The sequence below is a fragment of the Clinocottus analis genome, unplaced genomic scaffold (genome assembly GCF_023055335.1).
Source record: "Clinocottus analis isolate CAN_PGR_092001 unplaced genomic scaffold, fCliAna1.0.p SCAF_15, whole genome shotgun sequence".
Taxonomy (NCBI): domain Eukaryota; kingdom Metazoa; phylum Chordata; class Actinopteri; order Perciformes; family Cottidae; genus Clinocottus; species Clinocottus analis.
In genome coordinates this window covers 16918304-16930367 of record NW_027175876.1, presented here as the reverse complement: position 1 = coordinate 16930367, position 12064 = coordinate 16918304, and the positions used below count along the sequence as shown (strand labels likewise).

Genomic DNA, 12064 nt, shown 5'->3' with positions numbered 1-12064 from the left:
GGAGCGCCTGGCCTCGCTGCTCCTGCTCCCGAAAGCCGAGCTGATGCCGCTGGAGGAATGCCTCTCCGACGCCCGCATGAGCTTCTGGCGCAGCAACCTGAAGCCGGGGTAGGTGCAGGGTTTGCCAACATGTCGCTAACCACGTCAAGCTGTATGGGCTTTACGTAAGTGTCAGCAGATATGAGGAAAGGAACATTCAACCCGATGAAAACTGTGGAACCAACGTTGTCTCCAGACCTGTTTCCCCCTGTGTTTGAGCCGTCGTAGGAACCCAAAATTAATTCCAATACTTTTATATTCTATGTATTTGTTCAGCAAAGTCTTGTGAAAAAAAATTATATCTGCAATATTTTGATCGTGACTATGAACATCCAGCATGATATGAGCCAGATTCCCCCAAAAAAGCCTCCTGAAGCGTCAATAAGACACCTTTTTGGAAAGATTAGGACCTAAAGAATCAGAATCTGCAACAAAAACCACAATAAAACAAAGTCTTGTCCTGTTAGGAAGGAGTTTCATTCGGTGAGAATAACACAAACCACAAAACAAAATTAGAAAAATGACGTATTTTATGCCAAAAGATTGTCTGAATGGGGCATGCTGGGACTTAAAATTCACACGGGAAGGTTTTCGCGCACGGTTTCCAAAAGGTTAAACAAGCTTGAAGGAGAATTTAAAAAAAACAAGCTGGTAAAGCGAGGGAGGCAAAATCTGATCGCTGCTTCACCCATAACACAATGAAATTATCCTGCGCTGGGATTTAGTCTTCAATGTCTCCTGGCTCGAAGATATCTGTCTGTGAGATTTCTGCTCGCAGGTCTAATTGAGGTGCATGCATCACATTCTTCTATAGGCAGCAGCGACGAGGAAATGGCAATAACCTTCCTCAAATGTGTACACGAAACAAACACAAATGCTTTTCCACATCATTTCCATCCGTTCAAGGTTTGACAGGCGCTCCTCTAATGACATCATCTCGTTTTCACCCTCTTCTTCTGCAACGGTTTAATGACACCGAGCGGCTCATCTCGATGCAACATTTACATAATGAGGACAGTTTCCTTTCTGCACTTTTCTGGAAATCCTGTACACATTCGTGCTAAATTACGAGCCGTCATCACGCCGCTCCCGCGAAGAAACATCAATGAACCATTTTTCTTTTTTAAATACCGCGAACGCCGTGAACTGAACTCTCTCGTTTGCATTATGTGAAGGCAAATGAAGTGTGGCGAGACTCTGCGAGGGTTAATGACCAAATATGTGTGAACTAACCCCATTAACATCGCAAAGAAGCATTCATCTCAGGTTGTTGTAACTTGTGTTGTGTAGCTCAGGGTTCAGTGGTGAAGCGTGTGCTGGTCCACAGTGTGTGGGTCTGAGTGTGTCCATGTGCAGCGCATGCCTCCATAAAGGGCTTTTGCTTATCCCTGAGCGAACAGCATATTGATCCATGTCACGGCTCCGGTCCCCTGCAGCCTCTGGCTTTCTGTTGTTTGCGAGCATGATGAATGATGCTGAGTGGATTCCAAGTCAGCAATAATTACTGCTCTCCACACATCAGTAGAGGCAGAGCTTGCAGTTTGGGCCCCCACAAGTTGTAACAAGACAACTTCGAGCAAATCCATTGAAACATTGATTGCTGTTTTCACAGGCGGGCAGAAATCCGTTTCCCTAAGTTCCAACTAAGGAAATCCTACAGTTTAGAAAGCCTCCTGAGGACCTCTGGAGTGTCATCGCTGTTCTCACGCTCAGCCGACTTCTCTGGGATATCGCAGAAGACTCTGAGACTCGCCAAGGTCAAGAGAGAACTGAAATATCCTATTTTTCTTTGCCAGAAAACCTACCAGGCAGCTTATAGACCATATTACACATTAAATTCCCCTCCATTGACGCATTGGACACGATGAAAGTCACACTGCTTGTCCCTTTTTTCAGGCTCCTCATGAGGTTATGCTGGAGGTGGAGGAGACCGAGTATGAAGACGGGGGGCGACCTGACATCCTGCTGGACTTCTCTGTTCCCCCGAGGATCACCTTTAACAGACCGTTCATGCTCATCACCTACGACCACCTCACGGGGCTCGTGCTGCTCATGGGACGAATCCTCGACCCAACAGATGTCTAGACACCGCTCTCTCTTTCGTGCTCTGCTGTTGATATAATACTGCATCCTCATCTACTTTTTGCTAATAGCACGGCATCATTCTGGGGAAAGAAATGCTTTTCCAGCAATTACACCAAAGTGCTTTGTTTTACCTCCAATTTCCCCAAACATTACAGGCTGATTTACAGTTTATTTCCACATCTCCACGAAATGATGAAAAGAAATTCAAATGGCAGCAATTTATCCGTGTGACTGAATCCCTACTCTTCTCGCAAAAACATAAAGCAATTTTCTTCCCTTACAAAAAGCATGTGCTCTTTTGTCTTTCTTTTTTCCTCTCTCTTCACATCGCAAAGCCATCTCTTTATCACCTCGTGCAATTAGTGGAACATTGCTTTGCAGGAAAATCCAGGCTTATTCGTCCCTAACACAAAAAAGAAAGACTCGCTTTGTGGAGGTGACATTGAGCTCATTTAGGGGATGATGAATAGAGGATAGCTTGATGAAGAGACAACAGATCTATCACAAGAAGCCGAAATGTCAGCCGATGAATCAAGAAGGGTCCACCTGCCTCCAGGTGCATCAAGCCGATCCAGCAGGAGGAGTGTCGAGTCCTCAGAGGTGAGCTGTGTCACTTTTAGCCCCTCCCCCCTCTAAAACATCCGAGGGTTTTTGTTTGCTTCCTGTTTTATTTTGAAAGTCAAACGCTTTGTTTTACTTCCTCCCTGTGTCCCATCACTTAATTACTTCCTCGTCTGTTCAGTTTGAGTGATTCGGGAGTTTTTAGTTTCCCCACTTTCGTTTAGTTTATTCCTCTGGCCTGAGTCGATGCACAAAGGGTTAATCTAGTTATTCTAGATTAGCAACGTTTTAGTAGAGTATTTGATATTTTGATGGAGCAGCTCATCATGTCAGCTTCAGAGGCTGAATCTCCTGTTCCAGTGTGTCAGATACATATTTATCGGATTGTTCTCAGTGTCAGGAGAAAGCCTTCTCCCGGTGAAGGACTTGGATTGAGGCCAACTAAATGATAATTGGGACAGTCCCTCGTCTAAATATTCCCTTATACTTCATCCAGCTGACTATTGCATATTGTACAGTTAGTAAACATGTGTTTAGACATTAATTATTGTGTTATTTGATGGTTTGGTATGAAGCAGAATACAGTCATCTTGAAATATCCTGCATGCTGCAGAATTTACTGTATGTCTGGACACGGAGAGAACATGCACACTGACCCAGTGATATTGATGAAAATCTATGAAGACCAGCGTAACTTTAAGGTTCGGCAGGTTTTAAGTCATGCTTCCCTCTGTAACGATCGCCCGGTGAGGTCATGCTGAATGTTAAACGTTCATAAGACCCATTTTTAGAATAGATGATTATCATGTTGTGCTGATCACTCACTGGGTGGTTTTAGGGACGATAGTGTGGTCCGATATCTCTCTGCACAGCATCATCGGGGCGGGCTCTTAGTTAATCTTTGACTCAACTGTCAGCTGACTCTCAGAGCTCTTGTATAAAATGGGGAAGTTTCAAGCAAACCGTCTGCAACAAAGAAGACTACAAAGGTAAGCATGGCATTTTATTTAAAATAGATTAGACTCAGACTTCCATGCATTGGTACAACTCAGGTTTAAAAGTAAAACTTTTGAAGTCCTAACAAACACGTAATGTTTAGGAAGTGTTCAACTTTTAGATGGTAAATCATATCAGTGTATCCTGTTTAACTCACAAATAAACTAATTCCTAAAATGCTCTATATCATCTAATACCACTATCACTTACTGTGGCTGAGCCCAACTAACAACCTCTAATTTCCCTGCACAGGCTGTAAAGATGCGTGGGATCTTTGCACTCTCCGCTCTGCTGCTGGCCGTGGCCTGCGCACACCCCCACCACCAGGGCCACGACCACGACCACCACCACGGCCACGGCCACGGCCACGACCACGGCACCGACAACGCCCACGACCACGGCCACAGCCACGTCCACCACCACGACCACGACCACGACCACAGCCATGACGGAGAAGAAATGAAATGCACCAAGCTGACTGCTCCCAACGCTGACTTTGCCTTCGCCCTTTACAAAAGCCTGAGTGCCAAAGCCGCCGCTGGGAAGAACATCTTCTTCTCGCCTCTGGGCATCTCCACCGCCCTGGCCATGCTGTCGACCGGGGCCAAGGGGGAAACCCACCGCCAGATGTTCTCCATGTTGGGCTACAGCGCCTTCCAACAGGCCGAGGTCAACGAAGCGTTCGAGCATCTTTTCCACATGACGGACAGCAGCCAGCACCTGGACGTGGCTAACGCCGTGGCCACGCGCTCCGGCTTCACTGCCCTGCAGACCTTCCTGAAGGATGTCGAGCACTTCTACTCCGCCCATGTCTTCGACGTCAACTTTGCCAAGCCCGCTGAGGCTGTTGCTGAGATCAACAGATTCATCGCTAATAAGACGCACGATAAGATCACAGATATGGTGAAGGATCTGGACCCTGATATGGCCATGGTGCTGATCAACTCTGTCTACTTCAGTGGTAGGACACAAGACCATACCGATTCATTCAGAAAGAGAGCAGACCGTCCATGCAGATAGCGAGCTCCTTTTATCACACACTATGCACCTATTCAGGTTCAGAAGCGTCGCCTTGCGTAGTTCAATAAGCTCAAGGGCCCTTTATTCCATTGATATTTAAAGCAAACATGTCTGTAAGATATTAAAAGAATTGCAACACTATGCGTAACCGTGAGTTGACATTCCCCCTCCATCTTCTCCTACAGGGGAGTGGTTGAAACAGTTCAACGTCAACCACACAAAAAAGGCCGACTTCCACGTGGACGCAACCACCAAGGTCCAGGTGGACATGATGAAGAGGACCGGTCGCTACGACTTCTATCAGGACGCCGACAACCACACCACCGTCATCCTGCTGCCCTACAAGGGCAACACCTCCATGATGATCGTCCTGCCCGACGAGGGCAAGATGAAGGAGGTGGAGGCCAACATCAAGAAGGAACACATCGCGCACTGGCACGACTCACTCTTCAGGAGGTAAGAAGGGTGTACAGTGACAGTGTGGTCGTTTGTAGGATCACAGGGAATGTCTTGGCGTTCGTTGGGCTTTTAACCTGGTCGATGATAGATGGCGTGTCCTTGTGAAGTGACCGAGCTGTGGGTGGACTGTAACACTGGTGGTGTTCTGCTTTTCTCAGTTCTGTGGATCTGTTCCTGCCGAAGTTCTCCATCTCCGCCAAGGCCTCCCTGGATAGCACGCTGGCAGAAATGGGCATGGCCGACGCTTTCACAGACAAAGCTGATTTCTCTGGCATAACCGGCGAGGTCAAGCTCAAAGTCTCAAAGGTAGGATCGGCGAACATGCCCCCACACGTTTGTTACGGGACTTGAAAATCACAGTTACTCTTTAACGAGCCCACACATACGTAGAAGGGAGTGGATCCTGCAAAGACCCTTTCGCGAGCGACGGTTTTCCAAGGCCTGCGCTCCAGACACTGACTGCGTCCTCTCCTTTCCCCAACAGGTGTCCCACCAGGCGATGCTGAGCGTGGACGAAACAGGAACGGTGGCAGCGGGGGTCACCACCATCGAGGTCATGCCCATGAGCATGCCCGAAACCATGAAAGTGGACAGACCCTTCCTGGCCTTCATCCTGGAGCACTCGACCAAGAGCATCCTCTTCATGGGCAAGATCAGCAACCCCGCGGACGTGTAAAGATGCTAGCGGCACGAGTGTTCTACGTTTGTAATATTTCCACTGTAATGATATAAATAAAGCTCATTTGCCGTGTGGAGGTGTCACAGTGATATTAAGAGCATTGGGGAATGCTGAATTCATAATTGGTCCTAGTTTGACGAATAAGACAACAGCAAGTAACCAAAATGTCAAGTCAGCGTTACTCATTTGTTACTGTCTGTCATCCAAACTCGGCCAAATACATCATTATGTATTGTATCCAGCTGACTGTTGTGTCATCGACGAAGATTAAAAAACGACGTGAGTAGATATATTGAAGCATCGGCTCACAGACTGAGCTGACGTGTTGTTGTGCTGTTGCTGTTTCAACATGGAGAGGTGGAGGGAATAAAGACTCGTCATGAACAACTGGCATTTTGTTATTTTCACCTTGAGTTCATGAAACCCAGAAACAATTACAAAAGCGATTAATTATGAAGTAGAGAGAAGGAACCAAAATGACAAGTCTTAAATGCCTTTCTTTATTTCTCCCTCAAAGGCGGCTGATTTCTGGTGTATAATGCACCTTTCAACTAGTTTAATCAATAAGCCGCATGTGTTGAAGGGACTGGGATTTTATATGTATGAGGCAACATAAAAAATAGCTTTCCCAACTTTTCAAAACACCAATTTACAGAACTGTTATTTATTAAATGGTAATTTTTAAAACAGCGGCATTAACAAATCAAGTGTAAAGCATTGTATTTGAATGCAGCAACACATTGCGCAACACTTAGACAGGACTCACAAAGCCTGTGTGTAATGTACACCGCACAGAAACGTGGAACTGAACTGAATAGAAGTGAATCGTGGTGACTTTTGTATTCTCACACACACTTAAAGCTGATCATCAGAGACATGTTTAGACTGCTGCTGCTGCAGCAGCGGTCCTCTGGACATGCCGCGTTGCATCAGGAGAGATCGCCGTGCCAGAACCCTCTTGGCACACAACAGAGGAAGAAGACCGTCCTCATTAATGTTTGATGGGACTGTCTGCTAACTCTTGGATCAACTGTGCTTAACGGGAAAGTTTCTGCCAAGCTGCAGCAGAGAGTCGAGTAACGCTGAGCGCGGCTCTTCAAGCGCCATCATGCTGGATGCTTTCTGCAATTATTGAGGACGTCGATTTCCATTTCATAGAAATTCAAACTGACATATTTACATTTCTTTCGTCTTCCACCCTCCACTGCCTCACACAGGACAGTTGGCGACTCCCTTCATCCCTTCATCCCTTCATGCAGACACGATGCAGGATGAGCATCACGACGCATTATCTTCAAGCTTCTAGTCGTGACTTATTCATTTGAGTAATGACATGGGGGTGTATTTTAAGAGCACACAGTCCAGTCCAGGTCTCACTCATGATATGAATAAGGCCTTGATACCTGTTGTCACAACAGGAATCACTCCTCACGTCTGCATTTACTCAACAAACCACGACATCTTAACATTCAGTTCTATGACATAAAATACATCAATTCATAACCCTCTCCTGAGGCTTTTCCGGCTGCTAACAAGTGGCTGAATGTCCACCGAACACTATCTTTTATACTTCTGCCGCACCAGCTGTGTTTATTTGTGAAGATTATCTTGCTGAACAAAACGTTTAGGAATTAGCTTTTGTTAGCAGAAATGCTAACACTGTTCCTGCATACCATCAATTAGTAGATAGCAACTATTTTGATATCAATTTTCAAACAAATATTCAAATAATGTGATGGTTTCAGCTGCTTTGCTGCTCTTACTTGTTTTATATTGAAGTTAGCTGAATGACATCAGCTTGAGCTCAAGAAACTTCTGCATTTTTCACCGTCTACTAATAATTTACAGACCAATTGATGAATTGATAATGACAACATGCAATGAGCATGTTGGAGTGGTTCTGCAATGCGATACAAATGCAATAAATAGACACACAATATCGAAAAAGGATTAAACTTTCCCATCCAACCAGTATTACGTGACCGACCGATATTTAGTCGTGAATACTAAATGAGTCACGGACTGTTCAGCTGTCATGCGTCATGAGGATCAGCTGGGAATCATCTCACGGCTGAACAGTTGGCTTTCATTGGGTCGATGATACAGGGGAGAGAGGATGTGTAATCAGATGGCCGTCAGCCTCCCACTCCTTGACCTTTGACCCGTCAACAGTCGAGTGGCTGCAGGAGTGTTTACACAATCAGCACACATACACTTTGTCTCCCCCGCCCCCCTCCGCCCACACGGTGACCTCTGCGGTGGAGGGGAGGAAGAAGAAGAGTCTGATTCAGAGCGTTGAGCAGGCGGCTCTTTAGAAGTCTGCTGAACATAAGCGGGTCGAGGGGCTGATGCCGGTCCCCGACCCGGCTGCTGTGCAGAGTGTTCTGCTCACATCGGGCGAAGCATACAGGCAGTCTTTGGTTTGTTTGATAGCCGTGATTCAATAGTTCCATATAAATTTAGATTTTTTTTATCTGGACGGCTCTGTGGAAGTTCTGCGCAAACTTTTCCACGGTATGAATTAGCACTGAAGCTGCACTGTTGTCCTGTAGACCCTCACGCACGCTCAGAGGACAATACCAGGATGTGTGTCAAGTCTAAAACATCATGTACGATACTCAACATCCAACTATTCACTGATGCACCTTTAAGTACATTGTTCCTCCGTCAGATTCTTCTTCCTGTTCATATCTGCGCTGCTCAGAAAGACACCAGCGGACCGTGAGGCTGGCGTGAGTTGTGTAATCTATGACGTCATCTTGTTCGCGGCCATGCAGCTGACGTGCAGAACAATTGGAGAAGTACGCACTGCATCATCTTGTGGACCCTTTCAGCCTCGTTGTGGACCGACTTCCTTTTATTTTATGTTTGTGGCATTTTGTGTTTGTTGATCTCTCTTGTGTGTGTGTGTGCTGATGCTCCCAGGAGGAGCAGCTACCACATCAGCTCCTGTAAGTCTGGGGAAAGAGGTCCAAATGTTAAAGTTCTGGATGGTTAAAGCGTAAATAAGAGGGTATCGAGTCTCTAACCCTAACCCGGACCAGGATACCTGCTCGAGGAGTTCATCTGCCTGTTGAGCTTTGGTGAGGGATGAGTCAGGATGTGATGTATTAGTCAGAGAGGAAGCCTCGTGTCCGAGCATCTTTATTGATATATTTTAGGTGCTAACACAAAACCATTCATGCGATGATCCGCATCGCTCACGGTCAAACACCCGTGGGTTAAAAACAACTTCATTCCAATTGTTTAAAAGCTGATGTTGTGGAAACAGAAAAAGTTAGAACACAATGTATGAAATTAACGCCCCTGGTGCATGCTGGGAGGCTCCTCTCCACCGCCCCCTGCTGGGACGCAGGGGACTAACGGCTCAGAGGCAGAGCGGGGTGTCCCTCAATGGGGCGCACGTAGAGTTAACACAAACTCGACATCATGTCTGAGCCTACGCACAATGTTGTGTTCATTACGGTGGAGTCCTCCTGCAATGGAAGCCTCTCAGATCTCTCCGCTTTGGTTATTATTCCTTCACGTCGAAGATCAAATGCATGAAACTGCGCATGCTAATCTTCACACATTGTGAAGTGGCCATCGATAATGCGCGTACCATCACGCTGTGACACGTCTGCACGGCTTCACACGTGACATGAGTTCACGTACCAGCTGTCCTACGATCACACCAAAGGGTTTTCTCTCTGGCTTTGAGTGTAAAGCTTTACTTTTTCATTTGGTTGTAAACTTTTCAGGATGCGTGAATGTTGTGTTCACAGCTGGCTCAAAAAAAAGAGGAAGATTGACTTCATGCAAGCTCTTTATGTTTGAGCTTCTATTGAGAGTAAACCTTGACCCCTGAATGACATGCGCAACTGTTTGCGATCACATCCATCGTCAGCCCAACCTTTAAACTGCTGTTGCGCGGTCATATTGTGGGATGACCTCATGCCGACATGTTATTTGATCATTCTGCACCACGTCTTATTCACAGGAGGACAAAACAGGAATTTACAGACGTCTCAGAGCGGCTGTTTGGACAGGGTTCAAATATTCTGACAGAAATCAGAAGAAGTGGAGATAGAGGCTGATAATAATAATAATAATACACTTCTCGGATTAAACAGGTTGATATGGGCTGGGTCCATTTTGTGTGTGTGTGTGTGTGTGTGTGTGTGTGTGTGTGTGTGTGTGTGTGATAACAGTCAGGTGCAAATCCCAGCCTTCACTGTTTCACTTAATGTGAAATAGTACTTTGACTATTGACATTTTGAGTGAACTTTATCTGCAGCTTGGTCATTGACCTCTGACCTCTGACCCCGGACCCCTGCGCTGGTCTCTGGGTTTATTTTCTGACCAAACAATCAACATGAATAGTTATGAAAAATGCAATGAATAAGACAGAATATAACATGTCATCTTCATAGTATGTTAGGAACAGTCCTAAAAAAGTCATAAAAAGTGGTAAAATATTTATTTAGTATAAAAAGTCATAAAAAGTTATTCTATAGTGTGTCATAAAAACTAATAGTTAAGTTAAAATGGTCATAGTTTAAATTTGCCACTTTATAAATTGTATTCAGGCGGTTGGTAATGTGAAGAACGTGCAAATCAAAACTGATGCTGAACATGTTGGATTTACTCTAATAAACCATATTCAAGCCAGATGAATGATATCCACAGAATGATGCAACTGTACAGCCGGTGACTGTGGCTCAGTGGTGATGCTGGAGGACCTTTGCATGCAGCCATCAGTGAATGAGCGGGTGTGAATGAATGAATGGTAATAATAATAATAATACAAAGTCATAAAATTAAGATGATGGATGATGAGACTAGAAAAGTTTACACAGCGAGGCAATGAGAGAGCATAGCAACACACACATTAGCTGAGGAGCAGAGATGTGTAAATAATGAGGCTGCTTGAACTGCAAGTAGCCTCATTATTTATGCATATTTAGATATTTATATGTTGCTTTACACATTGAAAACTTGGAACCAATGTTGTGTCCAGACCTCCTTTTCTCTGTGTTTATTCGTCATGAGGACCCCAAAATTAATTCCAATACTTGTGTTTATTGTATGTATTTGTTCAGCAAAGTCTTAGGAACAAAATGTATATATGTATGTAAAAAAATCACTTTTAAAAGATATTTTGATCATAACTATGAACATCCAGCATGATATGAGCCAGATTCCCCAAAAATGTCTCCTGGAGCGTCAATAAGACACCTTTATGGAAAGATTAGGACCTAAAGAATCAGAATCTGCAACAACAATCACAATAAAACAAAGTCTTGGTCTGTTAGGAAGAAGTTTCAGTCCAAAAAAAACAATTCAAAAATGGAAAATGTCACATTTTATGCCAAAAGATTGTCTGAATGGGGCATGCTGGGACTTAAAATGGACGCTGGAGGATTAAAGGTTAAACGGCTTAATCTCACGCAGGTCGGTAATGATTCAAGGGCGGTGGAGACATATCCCATGATGCATTGGTGTATGAACAGGTGCATGTGAAGACGAGAAAGCTTTTGACCAGCGTTTCCAGATTGTGTGATTTAAATATCTTTCCATTACCTTTTTTTTTTTTTTAAATTTCTTGTGATGTAACTATTTATACATTCATGTGACATCATGGCGGCCCCCGGCGGTGCAAAAGGAGACTTTAATAACCTCATTGTGCGTTATCTTCTGAAGCCCTGAACAAACACCATTCCAACGTTTACGTTTGATACCGCTTCGACCTGATCTCCAGATCACGAGGTAATTATGTCGTTATCTGGAGAAAACAAGCTGCTTTATCTGCAGATAACCACACAATTCATTTCTTATCACGGGAAAGAAAAAACTCGTTTCCACGTATTACTACAAACACTGAACGCTGAAAGTGATGGAGGGACGACTCGGTGTTTATGTGTGACGACATGCACAAAATACAAATATGGAAATAAGAACACATGGATCATACTGTCAGGAAGTATAAAACATGTTGTTGACAAGGTTATATACAAAATACATACGTGGGAAGGAACAATGTTCATTTATTTATATATATATTTTAAAAAATAGTATAAAAAATATGTGGGCTTAACTTTTGTCCTTAAATAAAAAATGAAAAAGTGAATCCGTTCTGAAGTACAGAGTATGAATGAGGTCATGGGGCCTGAAGACATCGTCATGACTTATGTATGAACACATTTTGACAAAAGGAGGATATTACAATAACTATTTGTTGTGAAA

General features: G+C 44.4%; 1 protein-coding gene across 5 annotated transcripts; it reads left to right on the top strand.

The window, feature by feature from the left end:
- Positions 1 to 3942: 3942 nt before the first annotated feature.
- LOC137785729 (alpha-1-antitrypsin homolog) lies at positions 3943 to 6212 on the top strand. Of its 5 annotated transcripts, none has more exons than XM_068577194.1 (5): positions 3943 to 4033; positions 4136 to 4642; positions 4887 to 5157; positions 5319 to 5466; positions 5645 to 6212. In XM_068577194.1, the coding sequence occupies exons 1-5, from the start codon at positions 3943 to 3945 to the stop codon at positions 5834 to 5836; spliced, it is 1209 nt and encodes a 402-aa protein (XP_068433295.1). In that variant the 3' UTR covers positions 5837 to 6212. The 5 variants fall into 5 exon arrangements, with proteins under 5 accessions (XP_068433295.1, XP_068433293.1, XP_068433292.1 ...); XM_068577192.1 differs by having other exon boundaries at positions 3943 to 4039; XM_068577191.1 differs by having other exon boundaries at positions 3943 to 4057.
- Positions 6213 to 12064: the final 5852 nt, after the last annotated feature.